At 42.5% G+C, this 20,014-nt stretch overlaps 1 protein-coding gene across 4 annotated transcripts in view; it reads left to right on the forward strand.

Annotated features, from left to right (window-relative positions):
• Positions 1-20,014, forward strand: part of ST6GALNAC3 (ST6 N-acetylgalactosaminide alpha-2,6-sialyltransferase 3) — a 280,203-nt gene that overhangs the window by 21,150 nt on the left and 239,039 nt on the right. For 3 of the 4 annotated variants that reach the window (XM_081009014.1, XM_081009015.1, XM_081009017.1), the window contains exon 1: positions 2,322-2,614. The exons of the other annotated variant lie outside the window; for it this stretch is intronic. In XM_081009014.1, coding sequence (XP_080865140.1) covers positions 2,597-2,614 — 18 coding nt within the window. In that variant the 5' untranslated portion in view covers positions 2,322-2,596. Of the gene's footprint in view, positions 1-2,321; positions 2,615-20,014 lie in introns of those variants that run through there. 4 annotated transcript variants of the gene reach the window in all.

A 20,014-nucleotide genomic window follows, 5' to 3' on the forward strand; every position in this document is an offset into this window, starting at 1 on the left:
TGGCAGGGTAAACACCATACATATAAAGCACATTTAAAGCGCCATCAGATTTTGGGCACGGGGTTTGCAAAGCTACAATTATCAGCACCCTTGACGTCATTTATTATCCATATGTTAGAAACATTTGCACTGAGACTTTGTTGGTGGTGCCACCACTAGGTTGGTGTTGACTCATGACAGGCCTTTTCTGCTCTTGTTTATTGTTCCTGGATTGCCCTCCATATTGAGGTGCGCTTGTCTCTAGCATTATGAAATTTCAGGAGGAATTTTGAAACATTTACGTTTTTACCCAGGCATTTGGCAGCTGAAGAATACTGTTCCCGGCAACTATGAGATCACTGAATGAAATAATGTTTCTAACTGTAACTGTTTTTAGAACATTTTGTCTGTTTTAGGATGCCTTTTTAAAAAAAGAGTTTATGTGAGGTTGCCCTTAAGAGTAGATTCAGATCTGTAGCTGAAGCAGAAGGTGGCTGCTAAGTTGCTCAGTGAGGCTTCCTACCATGAACATGTTACATCTGCGCTGAAAGAGTTTGCACTGGCAGCTGGTTAGCCAGCAACTGAGCCAAGTTAAAGGTCTTAGTGCTTGTTTACTATGTCTTAGACATTTCAGGACTTGGTTATTTGAAAGAGCACCATTGTGCCATGGCCTACTCCATGGAGCCTTCTCCGCGGTGGCACCTACTTTTTGCAATGATCACCCCCTGGACATCAGGCAGGTTATGACTGTGGAAACCCCACCCCCATTGAAAATGTACCTGTTTACCTGGGAATTGCTATGGCCATTAATACCCAGTTCCGCTTTTTCTGGTTAGTGAGACTAAATTTGTAACATTATTTTATTCAGGGTGGATATTTGAACTTTAAATAATAATAATAATAATAATAGACAAATGAGTTGATTTTACTGCATGATGTTGCTTGTGAACCGCCTTGGCATTTCTTCTTGAAATGAAAGGCGCCATGTGAACTATTTTATTAAATAAATAACAAAGACAAGTTATATTTTTGAAAAGCCAGATAGTGACTAGCGCCTGAAAAACTATGTGACCAGTTCTGTGCATCAGAGAGGATGCTTTGGGCTCATGGTTCTTGATAATCTGTAATGTTTTCAATGGTCTTCAAAAAGATTTTTATATTGACGTTCGCCGCAATGACATTTTCTGAGAGCACAGGATATGTACTCTTATGTATATGAATAAATAAAAAGAACGGCAAAAAAAAAACCAGTTTGGGGGGGGGCATGTGTGTGTCTCTGCAGTTCAAAAGTGTGTGTTTGTGGGGAGGAACTCCAAGGATTCCCAATCCTTTGGGCAGCACCGGAGTTCTGCTTTGAATTGGAACCTACCCACTATGTTCTGGTTTGTTTTTTAACTTGCATTTATATGCTGTGAACTGCCCTGTGATCTACGGAGGGTGGTATCCGAATTTAATAAATAATAAAGTTTTTCTACGTGAGAGACTTCGCTTGGATGTTTCTCCCACAAGGCTGTTTCTCACTGGTAGCACATAGCTGTGCGACACCCCCAGCAAAAGTCTCCCTAGAGCATTTTCAAATACAGAAAGGACTCGAATAACGAACATTTTTTTTCTTTTAAAGAGTCTTGTGGAGCAGACAGCAGTTTGGATTCACCCTAAATGCCAGGTGATAAGATAAGCAAATCATGGAATAACTTTCGTTTCACTTTCGTTGCCTTTCCAGGAAGCTCAGAACCTATCATTGGGAAACGAATTCCATTTATTTATTCCATTTATCCATAAATTACATTTAGTTATCCATATATTTTCCAAGGATAGGTTCCGAGCTTCCTGGAAACAAATGGAATGGAATTTCCATACGTATTCTTTCCGGTAAGAACAGCAGCATATAAGGAGACACACTCAGGGCAAAGCGATCCGGCGTGTGTGTGTGTTGTGTGTGTGTGTTGAGTCAGGACTGAGTGAGCCTCTTTCTACCGCAGGCAGTTCTGCAGGACTTTCAGACAAAGGAAAGTTTGTTCTCCAGACGAGGAAAGACTGCAGCGTGGCATTTAATAAATGTTTGCAGATGGCTGATTTGTGTATGTGTGTGTTTGTGTCTGCGTGTGTGACCCCTCAACTACTGGGAAACACTCTTGTGCTTGTAAACTGACCAACGCAGCGGAGAAATGTTCCTTTAAAAAAAAAAATACTGGAATGATCGGAAAGATAATTTAATGAGCAACTCTCTAAAACCCAGAACATCTGCACAGTGCAGATTTGCTTTCGCATACCGTAAAGGCAGAGAGAGCATCCAACTGAGCTTTTCCCTCTTAAATTGAAAAAAATAAAATCCCCCAGCTAGAGCCATGAATCAAACTCAGTCATGTGACGGAGGGGAGGTACTGGGCTGGCTTGCAGCCAGTGGCAGAAGCTGATGGGTGGAACAAACAGGGCATGAAAAGACTAACATGACTAACGGATCTTAAGAATTGTGGCTCCTTCTCTGGATCTCCAGGAATGTAGGCACGGGCACCCCTCCGCAGCTCTCCGGCCAACCTCCTGCCTCAGACTGGATCTGTTACTCACAAAGCAGATCTCCTTCTGCTTTGCGGGCTGAGGAAGGCTAGGGAAGAACATGGCCTGCATTTTGAAGGTAAACCTCTATCTGTTGCTTGAATGGCTTGGTTAGAGAGAGGGAGAGAGAAACCCGTTTGCTGCTCTGTGTATGCAGTCCTTACATGGTCCTGCTGCAGCTTGGTCGTAATTGTACATTTCTGAGCATTGATCCCCACCCCCACCCCCAAACCCCCGCCTCCAGCCCCGCTGGAATAAGGAAGACCGAGAGATTCAGAATCGCCCAGCTGTGGCTCATTTCCTCCTCTGCCATTCTTGTCCTTTTTTTCCTTGCATTGTTGGAGCTGCAGGCGAGCAGCTTGCGGGTGTTGGGAAAAGAGGGAGGGAAGGACTGTGCGCAGCAATGATAGGCTAGGCTAAGGAGAGAAGCGCCGGCTTCGCCTGCCTGACTTTCTTGTGTTTAGGTTTAGGAATTGCTGTAGGAGCCACAGTGGGGAGAGAAACAGCATTTCGACTGGGCCGGAGAGGGTGTCGTCTTCTTCCATCGGTGAAAACACCGGAGATGTTTTTCTTCTTCCTCTTCTCCCCTCCCACCCTGCTCTCCTCTTCTTTGGGAACCGACGCTGCAGAACTTATCACTCCTTGCAGATTTGCAACAACCGTACAAGTTGCTCCACAAGCACACGCACCGACCCCCCCCCCCCCAGTTTTCAGCAGAGCCCAAACCTGTCCTTAAATCTGTTTGAGACGGTCAAACTCCACAAAACATCTTCTGGCTGGCTTCCTCCCTCGCTGCAGCGACATCCTTCTGGGTCGTTATCACCTTTACACCCAGTTCTTTTAGATACAGGGACATGGGCAAGCCTCTATGCAAATAAATATAGCAGTGGTGGTATATGTGGATCAGGGGGCCTCCCAGGAGGCAGAAGTGAGGGGTAGAGAGAACACTAGTTGCCTCTCACAAACCATTTTCAAGATGCATCAGCACAGCCATCTGAGGCACCTTCTTTCTGGCTTCGAAGTCTCTGCTTTTGCTTTACCTGTAAATGCATGCATGGCCTCTGCAGGCAACACACTAGTCTGATTGTGCGAGTCCTTTCCCCTTATTATTCTTGCCCCTTGTTATTAGCCCCCAAGGTTCCTTACTCTGCTTAGTTCAGCTCCTCAGGGTTGTTTACTGAAACATCTGTCCTTTGGGTGGGATAGAACCTGCTACCTTGGCATTCTCAGCACCGTGCTCTAACCAGCTGAGCTATCCAGGTTCTGCTTCTCACAGTGTGCCCTAGGATTAAGATATGCCCAACTTCTTGAAGTCCTTATTAGTACATATGCCAAGGAGGCTGTTTCCAAGATATCTCATTAAGAAGCACAGTTCCATTTATGGCAATAACTACACAGCTGGAAGAAACCTTATGCTGCGCCAGACCTTTGGCCCGTGTAATTGACTACATCATGGGTGAGGAATCACCAGCCCATGGGCCTGTAGCACCTTTGCATCTGGCCTGCAACCTGCCCTCTTCCCCAGGGGCAGAGGGAGGCAGCCACTTCAAGGAACATTTGCTGGGAGGCAGGGAGTGGCCTGTGGCCTGTTGTGACGCTCCAGTGGGACACACTGTCCTGTGAAGCAAGACTCCACTGCCAGCCTAGTTAGCTTCTGCATGTGGAAGTGGGAGCGGGCACTGTCTTGTTCTTTGCCCCAGGCAGCAGAATGGCTTTGACTGACCCTGCCTACCTGCCCTCCCCATTACAAAACTCCTATTTGTGCAAGTAGGGTATTCCCCCACCCCAACCTCAATACTAGAAGTTAAAATACTAGAAATTAAACCTGGGGATTTCTGTGCCACGGAGCTGTCGACCTTCACTAGGCATTAAATCCACAGTCTCAGGGTTAATAGGAAGGCACCCTTACCTACTGAGCCAAAAGGCCCACTGGAGGAAAGCAGTGTTGCAACAAAGCATTGCCAAAATGTGATGCTGAATTTGAGCTGTCCACATTCCGCATTTGGCATTAAGTAGATACCTTCTCCTATGTTTCAAACAGAAGCAAGAATGTGTATCTAGTTTCTGTGCCTTTATAATGTTCACACCTGACCTAGAATACCTAGAATAACATGTAAGAAGGATTCTTATCAGACTTGGAAAGACGATCTTGCTCAGACCAACCTCCACTCTCCCCACCTCCCCTCTTCCAGAGGCAATTCTTAGACATCACAAAAGTAGCTAATCCCCTTGCTTTTAAGGCTCTGGGCTAATTTAATTATATAGATGGCTATCAGAAAGATGTGGAAAGGTTAACCAGAGCCACTGGCTTAGTCACTGCTACATTGTTCTAAGAAGTTTCCAAATGTTATGGAAACTGGTTAAAATAAACAGAAGTACCTTTAGAAGTGGATGAACAACTCAGTTTCCCAAGGACTCTCAAAGGAGTCTGACAAGGGGCAGTGAACTGGCCAGGCCTAAATGTGTCACCTCAGAAGCAAGCCCTGTAGAGTTCAGTGAGGTTTACTCCCAAATAAGTGGATATAGATTACAGTCTAAAAGTTATTTTTTACAGTCTAAAAGTTATTTTTCATATGCCACTGTTGGATATAGAAGTTTAGGTCTTCTTTGCAGATCTTATAGGTTACCCCCCCCAACCCATTATTTAATAGTACTATCAAGATATGACCTTTTCCCAAGCTATTATTTTCCTTCACTGAAAAAGACTTAACAAGCAGGAATTGTGTAACCAAACCAGTATTGGCCAGGCTAATGCTTAATCTTGTTATTGCAGGAGGGTGTGAGGATAAAAGGAGGAAGGGATACTGGGAGATTAGCCACACCATAAGGCAAGCGGCAATGTTGTTCCAGTTAAACATCACTCAAGGAAAGTGATCTCAAATAACTTCTCTCCAATGTTTACAGAACTGGCTCCAAATAATGAAAACTGAGTTTACATTCTATGGGGTGGCTTTTTGCTCCCCACGATTACGAAAATGTCCCACCCAAGCTCTCCAGTGAAACTTATCGCTTTTCTCCAGTAAGGGCTTTTTATTTTTTTGACAGATTTTATTGCAGGGGTCAGCAACCTTTGTCAGCCATGGTCCAGTCCACCATCCCTCAGACCATGTGGTGGGCAGGACTATATTTTTTTGGGGGAAATGAACGAATTCCTATGCCCCACAAATAACCCAGAGATGCATTTTAAATAAAAGGACACATTCTACTCATGTAAAAACACGCTGATTCCCAGACTGTCCGTGGGCCGGACTGAGAAGGCGATTGGGCCTTAGGTTGCCTACCCCTGTTTTATTGCAGTGGCATAGCACTAGGCTATGATGGCTGGCTTCTGTGTTTCCATGATGCTTTCAGCTGCAAGACAAGCAAAAAATAAATCTTAGACTGCAATGGACAATGGTGTAGGAAAGGGCAGTGAAACAGCAAAGTTGTTTACATGGTGGCAACTTTTATCTTCCCACTCCTTGCACATTTTGGCTGAGAGGTGCATAGTGCATAGTCTCTAGCCTCTTTGAAGGGGCTCTGGTAATGTCTTGCCAGAAATGCCAGAGCTTTGCTCCTGCCTCATCATATCGCTGGTCAATGCCCCAGCACCTTGTACATTGACTCTATGCCTTATTGATAACTTATTTCTTTTGGTCAAAGGAAGTTAGGCACTTACATTCTGATTATTGCCATTGGATTTATGTCCGCTCACCTTTCCTCTGGGTTGTACACAACACAGGTTCTTTAAATATGTGCAGCTGACAGTGGTTCTTACATCAAGCAGTTCTGCACAGCAGTTCTGAAGAGAGCTGTAGACACATCGATATGAGATGTGTAATTCATTATTTATTTATTTATTAACTGAATTTGCATAGCTTCCCAATGGCCTAAGTTCTCTGGGTGCCTCATGTAACAATTAAACCATTAAAACAAGCTATTAAACCTAAAAACACAATTAAAACTTCAATGTGTAACTGGAAAAAAAGAACCAAACAAACCATATCTACAAAATTTTCCTCACCTGCCCCGTACATCATGCAAGAGACAACGGTTTGCATGAGGCTGTGGTACAATAGAGACGTGGTGCTTTAGAGATATGGGCACTTCTTTTGTTCACTGTCATCTGTGGTAGAACAGGTTTTGCAAGCCTTTGAAAAGTGACAAAACTTACAAAATCTGTTTACTAGAAACAATTGTGGAATGACTGTACACACCACAAACATTGATGCCTGCTCCAGATCTTCTCCATCATTCTGAGGTAACCATTGCATGCCTCTTTTGATAGACTTTGACCAGCCCCTTCTCATGCTTTAAAAACATGCATATGTGCCCAGTTCCCTACATTTATTTCCCAAAATTTGATTAGGTAATGGTTATGACAAAACTGACCCTTAGTATGATGACAGGGTACACAGATCTGAGTTATAAAGGATCTGACTCACCCAGTCCTGACGGTTAACATCTGCTGCTAAGTTCGTCATTCCCCTTTAAGATTAATGGGAGCACAGTCTAAATGGAAAGATGTGAAACTTGTTTTCCTTGCTGTTCCAGCAGGTTTTGTGGAAGCCACATGGCTGTTCAAAAAGCTTGTTTTGTGGTTTCTGAAACCATGAGAAGACCTCTGACCTTGCCTTTAAGAGTAGTGCTCGCAGTTACCTGTAGTGCTTAAACATCTGGGGAAGTTGAGGTGTAGCAACATTGTATTTATGCATGGGGCAGTAGTTATGGTGACAGTAACTACTTCATAAATAGTGACAGCCCACGACTTCCTCAACTGTGAATGAGTGCCTATGTGCTCCTTCTTCCCCCATCCACCCCTTTCCTGGCCTATTGTTCTGACATTAAGTCACTGCTTCCAGGTTTGAACATAACAAGAACTCTGACTTAACGCAATCTAGGATCTCCATTGCAAAGCTAGTGCGGAATGAGGGAATACAAGGCGTGAGTATGTGTCTATGGCACACATACCATGGTTACTGAAGCTGTGGATGATGGTCCAAACATAGCCAGCGAGTTTTCAAGGCGTTACTTTGCAGCTCTCTGTAATCTGAGTCCATTTCCAATTTTTAGGATTTCGTGCATGTTAGTCTATAGAGGTCTCAAGAGATTTTGCCCTTCCATCAGTTGATGCGTTGGTGGGAAGCTTCTTTCTTCTCCTCCACACCTTAATAAGAACACTCAGACTAGCAAATACTGTGTACACTCAGCCTAAATAACTTGTGACTCATGAGGTCAAGCACAACCCACCAGCCATATATTGTGGTCTGCCAAGTACTAGCCAACTCTCTGCACTGTGTTTTTGCAAAATTCCAGACAGCAACTCAAAACAAGTGACTTGCCACAGGTCCTGAGGGCCAACATAGATGGATGATGAGCTGTGGTCAACTTGGTGGGTCACAACTACTGCAAATCCATTATAAACCATGCACTCGTAAGAATAAGTACCGTAGTTAATCGCCTGGTTTGCATGTCACATTATATTAACCATGAAATTAATCCATAAATCTTAATGTAAATATATATGTTAATATAGGGAGTCTATAGTTTACCTCTTCAGGACAAACCACAAGCTATAAATCAATAAAAAATATCTTGGTATTGCTCATGGTTAGTCTGGAGATAGTTAAACCATGGGCCTGAGTTCAAGTGAGACTTTAAGTCAGTGATGGCCAGACTTGGCCCTCTAGCTGTTTTGGGAAAACAACTCCCATCATCCCTAGCTAACAGGACCCAGTGGTCAGGGATGGTGGGAATTGTAGTCCCAAAACAGCTGGAGGGCCAAGTTTGGCCATCACTGCTTTAAGCCAAGCTATGGCTTAACTCAGTGTGCTGCAATAGCAAAACAATCAGAGAGGAGCAGAGTGGCTGCATTTTCCTCCCTGGGAGCTCACATACTTGTGCATCCACACTAAGCCATGGATTGACTTAATTGTGATATGCAAATCAGACCTGTGTCTATAGTCTTCCTAGCCTTGACATTGCCACAGTCTTTAAATCAGTCTCTAAACACAGAATATTGTTTCTCCTTTTGCACAGCCAATCTATGCCTAAAGGAAAGGGTAGTATTTTTTTAAATGGAAAGTACTATGGCTTATGTGTATTGTCCTTTTTATATTGGCACAGATGCTTTCCTAAGTTGGAGCCAGATCAGAATATGTCTTTAAGAAAAGCAGGACTTTGTTGAGAAAAACTTGCTCAGTTTGGGTGTTGCTCTTAGCTTCAGCAAATAGATTTAGCCAAAGTAACCCCTGGTACTTATGTGATAAAGAAACCCAGCTGGTGTGGTATTGTCTAGATATAATGAGGGCATTTTTCATAGATTATACACTTCCTTTTCCAAGGCTAGCATTTTCTTTTGTAAATCAAATTTCTTGTTCTCCTGATGTCAGCTTTTCATATAAATACAGCAGAGGATTACTGTATAAAGATTAGTGTCTGATCTTGGACGAATATGTAGGTTGGAGCTAAACTGAGAATCCATAAATGTGTTTTCATCATATTTTAGATTTGGCCAATGTGTGTGGTGTCAATAAAGAGTTGGCAGTGTTGAGAAGCAAAAGTTGGTGGTGTATTGTGGTTGCTCCCTGTTCCTTGGTATTTGAAAACTGAAGTTTGAGATAGTTATAAATATGACATAACCAGCATTCATATGAAAAGCCTTGAGTTACAGTGCAATGCTATGCATGTTAAATCAGAAGTCAGCAGCAGTGAGTTCAATGGGGCTTTATTTCATATAAGTGTGTATATAAAATTGCATCTTAACTCACTCTCTTGCTAACTCTGTTTTTCTTGACAGAGACATCTCTAAAGTTATGGTCCATTGTAACCCTTTCATGTGGGAGGTATTCGGTTATTCTTATGGTTAGCTGAAGCTACCAAATTTACTGCGGGGAGAATGTGTTGTTCTTTACAGAATACATAACTAGTTGGATTAATTGCCACAAAAATGTTCTAACATTTGTCTAATTAAACAATCCACTGGCCTTTTAAACTCTGTGTGTATGGCATATTGTTTTTATTTGTGATGCATTTTTGTGTGTGGTCTAAACCACTGAGCCTAGGGCTTGCCGATCAGAAGGTCGGCAGTTCGAATCTCCGTGACAGGGTGAGCTTGCATTGCTCATTCCCTGCTCCTGTCCACTTAGCAGTTCGAAAGCACATAAAGTGCAAGGAGATAAATAGGTACTGCTCCGGCGGGAAGGTAAACGGCGTTCCGTGCACTGCTCTGGTTCACCATAAATGGCTTAGTCATGCTGGCCACATGACCTTGAAGCTGTACGCCAGCTCCCTTGACCATTAAAGCGAGATGAGCGCTGCAAACCCAGAGTCATCTGCGACTGGACCTAATGGTCAGGGATCCCTTTACCTAATTCAGTAAGACAGCTGGTAGGTTCAGTATTGGTTATTGTGTTGTTTACAATTTGCCTATCCTGAGTGAGAGAGGCAGTGGCTGCATTTCAAGGTAATGCTAAACTGTTGTTTAATGTTATATGAATGAGCCTACGTAGTTATTTCCTAGACTCGTACACTCTCTTCCCCGCCCTCCCTACTGCACAGCCAGGAGTTGTAGTTCCAAAACTGATGCTTAACTGTGGTGTGTCCCTTTGTTTAAACCAACAAACTATGGTTAATGCTAGCTATGGTTAGTTTAAAAGAAGTTCGCTTCAAAACAAGGTTTATGAAATGGTTTTGTGTACAAGCTGTCTTGCATTTAATGTTAATTGCTGTTTCTGGTTTGGGCAGACATTGGTTTAAGTGAAAATGGTGGCAAAAGTTTTCAAACATCTGTCAACTCCAAAGATAGCACCTCTGGAGCTTAGCTCCACAGATATCATTATAGTGCCTGTAATAGAAGATGGAATGATCAAAATAGATTGACATTTAGGAATCGTATAAATTTAGAAAGAAAATGGATTGTTTCGTTAGCAATTTTTGAACCAGATGAAAACATTTCAAAAAGTTGGTAAGTGGCCCACAATCCTCATGCTCTTCTCAGAGTGGCTCTGCAGGAATTCTGCTTGCTGACTTTGCTTTCCTGGGGCTGAACCAATTAAGTGAATCCTCTTGTGTGCTGGCTTAAGTAGAGGTCTGCTTCCTTTATGGGTGATTCTCTGCCGTTAATTTTTCTTTTTTCTTTTAAAGAAAGAAGAACCAGGCCTCACCTTGAATTTTGTTACTGCCCAACCAATTAAAAACACACTTTTACATGATTTGCTCTTTGCACTATATTTAAATTTAAGGACTTTTCATTACCAAAATGATGGAATAATACAGGATCAAGGAGTGACAGCATATGCTTTATTGTCTCATTACTGTACAATCAAGTAGGGCTGTGAAGCTTCCCCAGGCATGTATTAATAGGCCCATAAAATCACTCCGGAGTATTTTCAATAATAATAATGACCATTATATTTTTTGTGAAGCTAAGAGAATGCATTTTTCTTCCTGTGTATCCCTTGCCTTTAAACGTCACCATTCCCCCCACAAAGCAAAAACCCACCCACCCCTTTTATTACGTTGTAGCATGGGTTGGCAATGTGGTGCCCCTGGGTACACATGTGCCCTCAGAGGCCTTCCCTGGTGCCCTCAGGCTCTCATTTCCCTCACTTGAAAGAAAGCTTTTTTAGCCAATAGAAGACTTATTTTCAAGCCCGATTGCAGTATGGGGTCAAATACAGGATGCTTACAGCTCAGAGAAGGGAGCGCTGCGGCATGTATGTGGTGCCCACAACAGTTGGAATTGGAAATGTGCCCACAGGCTCAGAAAGCTTAGTTACACATACCTCAGAGTATTTATGGAAGAGAAGAATGTTAGCATTCCCAGAGGAGTTGGCTCTTCTTGCAGACACAGTGGAGAGATAGAAATCAGAAAGTTGTTGATAACTGTGTTACTCTTAACCCTTGCTACATGACATAACAGTCTTCTGTTCCTCTCTCTGAAACATGCAGGTTGTTATGCTGGAGAGAGATTTAAAGGGAGTCAAAGGTAGCATGATGGAACCATTTTTTAATCATGATGCATATCCACATTCCCTTATATCATGATTGTTTTGTAGGGAAGGCACTAAATAAACCTCTTTACAATAGAGATATGTACAGAAAGAGTGCACAACATGACTATGAGCGACACTGCTAGTTCAGTACCATATTTAACATTTTTTGTTCTTATTATTTTTTTTAAAAAGCCTGTCTCCAGCCTCAGGGTTCCTCAGCAAGAATCATAATGTTATTTACTTACTATGCATTTATTTTTTAAATGTTCTCTGGGTGTCATGCTGGAATATGGAGAGTTCTGTTCACATGCTTCTCATGTGCTGGAATGCCTTAATGAAGAATGCTGCAAATTTCTTTTTTTAGGAGCCATGACTAATTTTAGGTTCAAATACTAGGTTTTCTAACACAAATCCTCCACACGAGGGTTGGATAATGACGCAAAGTCTCAAAAGGGGAAGAAAAGTTTGCCTGAAAGGCTTCTGCTGAATCCCATAAGGTGGGAATGTGTTGTTTTAGAGTCCTGTTGCCATGTTCCTTCAGAGACTGAGATTACAATGTTGGATAAGCTAATCATTTTTTATTAGCTGTGTGTGTGTCAGTGAGGGTGTACAAGCTTTCCAGTTTCTTCCTTTGTCAAATTCGCTTCCCATCATATCTGCCTTGATTTAAACTGTATCAAAATTTAAATGTGGGAACTGTGTATTACCAGGTTCTTGCAAGGTTCAATGTCCTTCCATCGAACCTGCTGAGCCACAGATTTTCCAAGGGTTTGGTGTCTCCGCTATGCGTGTGTGACGGGAAAACTGTTGATTCTCTCCCACATATAATGTTCAACTGTCCCCTACATAGCATAGCCAGGACTAAATTCCTGGGTCCTGCTTTGCTGCGCTTGGTTGGCAGGCCTGTTGAGTCACATGCCGCACTACTTTTGCAGGATACAGATCCTTCTGTAACTCTGCAGGTGGCGAGATTCCTGAATGCGGTTATCTCACACACAAAAACCACCAAAAACAACAACAACATCAAAAACTAATCGGACAGTTTTGAAGAGAGTGCATGTCGGATCTTGTCCTCAGTTTTCCTTTTTCTGGGATCCGTCCCTTGGAGCTCTCCGGGCCCCAAGCTATTATCTGGCTCTGCTCAATGACCCACCCCTGCATCATGGTGTTCACCTTCTGGTGCCGAATATATCGGTCTTTATGCCTCTGTGCTTTTATGTTTGTACATCCTTTATGGGCTAATAGCCGTAAATAAATAAATAAATAAATAAATAAATAAATAAATAAATAAATTAAATACCAGGTTCTTGTTTTTATGGCCATGGCTAGGTTCTGTAGAATTACGTCAAACCGCTGTTTATGCAAATAGCTAGGAAGAAACATGGTCAGAGGGAAAAGTATGAAACTGAAGTGGCAATCCCTAATGACAGTGCTAACAGTTTCAGAGTAATTGGGTCACCGGGCAACAGAGCTCATTTGGGATATGGAGGCCTAATTGTCTGAATCTTGCCTGAGGAAATCTTAACTGTTCTTTTGTGACATAATTTTCCTGATCTCTCTCTCTCCCTCTCTCTCTCTCTCTCTCTCCCCCCCCCCCCACCCACAGACTCTCTCTCTTTGCAGTTTGAGCACAAAGTTCTTCAATATTTCTGTTCTGAATACTGGTAGCAAAAGCTGTCGGCTAATACTCTCCATTTTTTCACATATTCCTCCCCTCATCTCCAGTTCTGAAAATTCTGAAGTCTCAAATGCAAACCAGGGAACAATCCCTGTGGTGAAGAGAGAACTCTGCCTTCCTAGTCACCCTGTGTGCTCAGTAGGTTGTGGACCTCAGGAAATGGAGTGTGGCTGCTTTCAAGAACAGCATGAAAATGTTGACAGTAAAAGCAGAAAGATGAAAATGACACAGCCCACCTTCCATTTTCCTCTGCTTCTGAAAGCTGGCAAAGTGTCCCCCCACCCCATGTCAAGAAGACCAAGGCTGGTGATGCATCCCAGTGATGCAAGGAACTGTGACTGACCGTGCTTTCCTAATGGCTCTATTAACACTTACTGCCTCAGCTTTATCTGAAAAGTGCCCTGTGAAGCGTTGCATGAACAGAGGCAGAAAGCACTTCATGGGGAAGTGTAATCCATTTATGAAAATACATATCCTTCTAGGAGGAGGCAAATGGAAGGTACATCAGTAGTTCAAGTGTAACCAAGGAAAGGCCTTGTATATATTTTTTTAAATCACAACATACTGGAGTTATCTGAAAATTCTTTGCAGATTTAAGAAAAGCCCAAACGTTTTCTAACGTGAGCAGAAGTACTGTAGCTTGTGTAAATGAACACAGTTTAACAGCGCAATGCCTTCCTGAAGTAAGTTTCATTGTGCCTACTGACCAGGGAAAGCTCAGTCGGTAGAGCATGAGACTCTTCATCTCAGGGTTGTGGTTCGAGCCCTACATTGGGCAAAAGATTCCTGCATTACAAAGGGTTGGACTAGATGACCCTTGTCCCTTCCAACTCTACAATTCTATGATGCTATGATTCTATACCGGCCCATCTTCCTGGTATGTGCATTTGGGATCATAGTCTTATTCTGCAATACCAAACATACTTAAAGAGTAACCCTGTTTATACTTACAGTGGTACCTCTGATTGCAATCAGGATCCGTTCCGGAGCCCCATTCTCAGCCTGAGCAGAACGCAACCTGCGTCTGCACGTGCGTGGGTTGCAATTCGCCATTTCTGCGCATGCGCGTGATGTCATTTTGAGCGTTTGCACATGCGCGAGCAGTGAAACCTGGAAGTAACCCTTTCCGGTACTTCCGGGTCGGCATGGGACGCAACCTGAAAAGATTTAACCCGAAGCGTCTTTAACCCGAGGTATGACTGTATTCAGAAGCAAGTCCCAGTGAGTTCAGTGGATGTGCACAGGATTGCAGCTTTACTAGGGAGTTGTTTGGAGAGCAGCCTTCAATTCCCTGCATTGTTTAACACAGGAGTTACCAAACTGTGGTCCATGGAGCATCAATGGTGTGTGAGATTCATTCAGGTGCTCTGCCATGTGCCTACGGATTTGTGATTGAAGAGCGGTAGACAGCATTTCAATTGCATTAAATAGCCAGATAGATATTTAATTGTGTTTTTATTGCTTTTCTTTCTTATATTGATTTTTATTGTATTACACTTTGAATTCTGTGGAATTCAAATTGTAATATAACAAAATACAATATATAATAAATAAAAGAAGCAATAAAAATACAACTAAAAACCATGCCGCATCTAGAGTAGCACATTACAATTGCTACATTATTAGTCTGCCAGGATCTTCAGCAATTTTGAATAGTTCTGTGGTGGAAGGGGGGGGGGCTTGGGAAGCACTGGTTTAATAAATGTTGTAAGCTACTTTTTGAACTCTGTAAGGATGTTAGGCAGAAACTTAATAAATAATCAGATTATTTTCCTCTTTTTACGACTATCAAAGGCAGAATATATTAGGTGGAATATCAAGTAGACGCAGGTGGGAATGTATGTAAGAATTTGGGTTAATTTTGCACCATTTTAAAGTACACGTAAGTGCAAATATACACAGTCCTTCCTGAAGTAGCTGCTGCCTTTTAGTTTTCATTGTTTTATGATGGTTTATGTTTTGCTTTTATTGTATTTTATGATTGCTATTATTGCTGTACGTTACCCTGGGATCTGTTTCGATGACGGATGGTTTAGAAAAATTTAAAATTACACCACTGATAACACTAAAAACACATCCACCCCCGTAAAAGCTCCAAGATCCAATAAATAAATATAACTAAAACCATTTCATAAATTCAGTAACTCAATAAAAACCTGTTTAAGAGAATCAACAGTGAACAACTCTTTTTACAGTCTGCGGAGATGGGGCCATGATGTACCCACATTTGCAAAACAATCCACAAATGGGAGGCACCTTCTGGGGGTGGGGAACACTCTTGCTTCTGCCTTAAGGCTTCTGCAAACTTAAGGCTTGTACACACCTTAACAATGAGCACAGCTACAACCTGTCTCTACACATGTATAAGTGTTTGCATGAAAATCTGTACACTTGTTGATCCGTGAAGCTCAATTACTTGCGAGCATAGGAGCACAGGTTGTGCACTCATTGAATGTAACTTGTGAACACCCCTTCTGTTGTTCTCAGAGGCACAAAACTGTGAACAAGGCTTGTACGGATGGTCTCAAAGTGCAGCCCACAGCTTTATGGGCTTTTCAAGGGAGGTGGTTCAAAGTTGATTTAAGTAGCTTTGAAAGGGAGGGGAGGTTTAAAAGTCTACCCGACAGCTCCCAAAGTCTTTTACTGATAAAAGTTGGCAGATATTTTCATAGGTTGAGCCTTTTTATCAGGGTAATTTGATCATTAGAGCTCCTACTCATGCAGCAGAGACTCAGTTGAGACTTGACCCGGCGCCATCTTCTCTGCTACTCGGATGGTCTCAAAGTGCAGGCGGGCGAAGAACCTCCGTGCCAAACTACTTCGTCTTCTTCCTTTTCTTCTTCCATGTGGATGTCTGCATGGAAGGGCTCCTTGCTTTGGACAGTTGCCCCCAGTAGGATAAACCATCATGCTTGCCCTCGGTGCCTCTTTCAAGTGTTTACAACTCCTGAAAAGGGCTTGAGAGAAAATTGGATGTTTTTCAGTTGTAATGGGGGCATATAGCCACATTTGCCCTCATAGCCCTTATTTCACAGTGGGTCCTCTTGTCTCTCTTCCCAATCCCTGCTAATAGAAATGGTGTATATCTGTTCAGTTTGCAGCATTGATAACCAAGAGTAGAGCAGAGTAGCTCACCCAGCCTTGGTTGAACACCCCTTTCAGCAGAGGCATTGTTGAGGAGTTCCTTCCTTCAAAACCATAGCAATATGCCAAGTCTTTGGGTTCTGCTTGTGAATAGTAGCAGCTGCCATTTTGGCATATACCTTTCCAGATTGGTGGGCACCTCTGTTTCACTTCCCAGTTTGCACTATGGGAGCTCATTCATCAGTATGCTTAACCTCCACACACAAACAAAACAGATTATTTAGTGGTTGCTCTCTCATAATTGCTTTCCTTTTGAACACAACCTTTCCCATGCAAGTCACAAAAGGACGTAATGGAACATAATAGGTGTCGTTCTCTGTCTGAAAATGCAGCAGGAAGTGGTTTAATTTAGCCGATGTCGTTTCTTTGAAGTGTAATGGCAGGTTCAAAGAGTTGCAGCAAAGGAAGTTTAAGGCAGCATATGTTTTGAAACTCCGGCTTCAAATATCCATAATTAATACCACATTAAAAAAAGAGGCTTGTGGCTAAAACTTCCTTCTGGAGTCTCTGAAAGAACAGATAATGAAGTTCAAAGCCTGACTTTAATTTATATTTTTTAACTACTAGAATGCCTCTCCAGTCCCCATGGATTCTCTGAGTTTATATTTATGCTTATAATGGGTTTCACCTGCTACTTCCATTTCCTGATTTATTACATGTTTTATCTCAAGATGATAAAACAGATGAGCTGTTCCCATCTTTGCTATGTTCTTGTCATCCGATTCAGAATGAGGAGTCTGAATAAAGTCCTCCTGGAGATACTCTCTTAGAAGAATCCTATTATATGGAAGCCTCTTTAGCATCTGGAGTAGATCAGTTTTCACATTTAGAAGGCTGGAGAAACTGCACTCATTAGCAGGAAATCAAATTACGGTTACTTAGAAACTGCTGCTTGACAGGTGTAAAGAGATTTTTCACTTACCAAAATGTTAGAGACTTCAGAACTTCAGTCAACATGATTCAAGGAGCCCAAACTAGTTCTGATTCAGCAATAAACAGGATAATTTATGGATTTTCTTTTCCATATAGATCAAATATGAAATGCACTTAACCTTTGCATCATCTTTCTTGTCTGCTGAATTTCAGAGCTTCTTTCATGACAAGATTCTTTGCAAAACTAATGCAAGCAGGCATGCCTTCAGCTTAAATCAGAAATCCCAATGCTGCAAAATGCCAGTTGTGAATTCATTCCTGACTTACAGTGTTTGGTACAGAAAGCCACACATCTCAGTTCCCTCTCTCTCCCTTCCTCTTCTTCTCTCCTGTGGTCCTGTCACTTGCTGACTCACCACCAAGCTGTGCCATCCTCCTTTCTTCTGCCCTCTGCTCCCCGCCATAGTCACTCAAGTCTCCTCCCACCTTGCCGGACCTCCACACTGCCCTGCTTTCTCCTCCACATTGCCCCCAGTCAGTCTGTTCTCCTACCACCCATCTCTCCACATTCCTTTCGCCTACAACAATTAGTGGCTGGCAGTTCTTTCTTTCTTTACATTTTTACGGGATGTCTGGGTCCACTGTAAAGCAAAGACCACCAAGGCTCCAGCTGTCTACCGTCTTCATCTTACACCAGTGCCTCTGGGCCCAGATGGAATTGCTACTAGCAGATTTGGTGTAGCATTGTGGGTATTTTGCTAGTACTTTTCAAGTACTCAAAATGGTTCATGTACATTTTCTCAGCAATCCTGTCAAAAGCCCTCAACGGGTAAGATTTGACCTTGTGGCTTACACATATTTACACCGAAAGCATGTATTTTCCCACTGGCCTGGCATCTTCCTTTCAATACTAAAAAAATATTAAAATAAACATCAGCTAAATTCCACTCCTTTATTAATTTCTAACATTCAATAATTATGATGCCTTTGCACTTCCAAGCTCTGTTACCCTAGATCTGTAACAGAAATAATAAAAAGAAATTGTAGTTTTCTAGAAGTGACTCAGCCAGAGAGAGAAAGAGACTTTTCTAAACCCACAGGTTTCTCTGGAAATCTGGTGTTAGGAAAGCAGTAGCTCTTTGCCCCGCATATGCTGTCCTTGTATATTTGAAAATAAACCAAGTATTGCAAGAACAATGTGTCTCCAGTTCTCTACCAAAGGAAGCCAAACCCCAAAACCTTTTTTCCTGCTGGAGGAAGTGAGACATGTGCAAGGGGGAAGGAGAAGGAGCTGCCCAGCCGTGTGGTGGTTTAAATAGTGTAAACCATGCCCCCCCGGTCGACTGGATTGGTTGGCCGTGGGGTGTGACGTGGCTGAGACTCCCCAGTGATGCAGGTGGCATTGCCAGCCCCCCCCCCACTGTACATGTGGCCTGCCTGAAACCCTGCCCCCCTGGGCAGGGGAGCGGCCCTGCTGAAGAAAGGCAGTGACATTGCAAAATGTCAGAACACTACCGCTCAGTGTATTGTTTCTACAGCTACCATTGTAACATAGTGAACAATGCAAAGCTAAAAAACAGCAGGCAGGGAAGCATGTGCAGTAGATGTGTCTGAGTTTTGTATATGAGCAGGTTACACACTCAAGAAGCTTGATGGGTAGCCTTGGACAAATTCTCGTTATTGACTCGCTCTGCCTTCCGGGGTGGCTGTAAGGATAAAACGTGATGGAGGCACTGTAATCCCCACTTAATACTTGGGATAGGGCAAGAGGGAAATCTTACAAAGAGTTGACTTAAAGGAACTAATTCATGACTTCATCCCATTGATTACAGTCTAACCCTTAGACATCCATATTCCGTTGAAAACAAACCTGTTAAGTTGTGGAAAAACAAAACCAATCCTAAACATTAGCAGGCAAAACTTATCCTACCCCCATCATGAATCTTATAAAACTGCTTGAAACTGCAGCCAAACTTCTGCTCCACAATTCCAAGTAGATGTGATTATTTTGGAGCCAGGGAAAAGCTGGTAGGAGTTTGTGAGCTCAAATCTCTGAATTAATATGCTGTTCTGGTTGCTGGTCATGAAGCTGATAAATCCCTCAGCTGCTTCTCTCTCTGGAATGGAGCGATGGAACCTTGTGAGTGCAAGAGAAAAACTTTTCCAGAATCAGTTCGCTGATTTGCAGTCATTTGCTGCTCTGATTTTCCCCAGGGCTCTCTTCAAAGTCCATATTCAGGTTGATTAAATTTCTCATAGAGAGAATATGACTTTGTGAAATTATACAACAGGGAGTTGGCATGAGGGAGGTGTGTAGCTCATTACCGACAGACCATTTCCATGATGTTTCTTAAATATTAAGCAATGAATAAGGAAATGTCTGATGCGTAAGATCTGTATTAGGACTGAACTAGGGTGATTGGATTCAGCAGTCTGTTCCTGCTGGAAGCTGTGCTTACGAGCTCTGAGAAGTCTGAGGCAATGTTATTTCATCCTTAAATAATTCTGGTTCAGCTTTTGCAAGTATATGTTTAAGCCCTGTTGAGTTTTGCCTGTAAGGCATGTTATACCAGAGCCAGTCGAAAGCCATTTTATACTGGAAACAACAACAGACTTGACTGGCACCTTCAGATATCTGCTGGCACATTTCTCACATATCATGTCTGTTTGTTGTCTTATAGCTGTCATATATGCCTAAGTGAATGGGCCTTTTCTGATCACGGCAAGACTTGTGCTTGAAACTAAGTGTATATGGAAAATATGTGAGTTGTGCTAGCCAATCTCACGTAAATAAATCCACAGAATTCCA

Source organism: Podarcis pityusensis, assembly GCF_964106645.2.
Source record: "Podarcis pityusensis genome assembly, chromosome: 6".
Lineage (NCBI taxonomy): Eukaryota > Metazoa > Chordata > Lepidosauria > Squamata > Lacertidae > Podarcis > Podarcis pityusensis.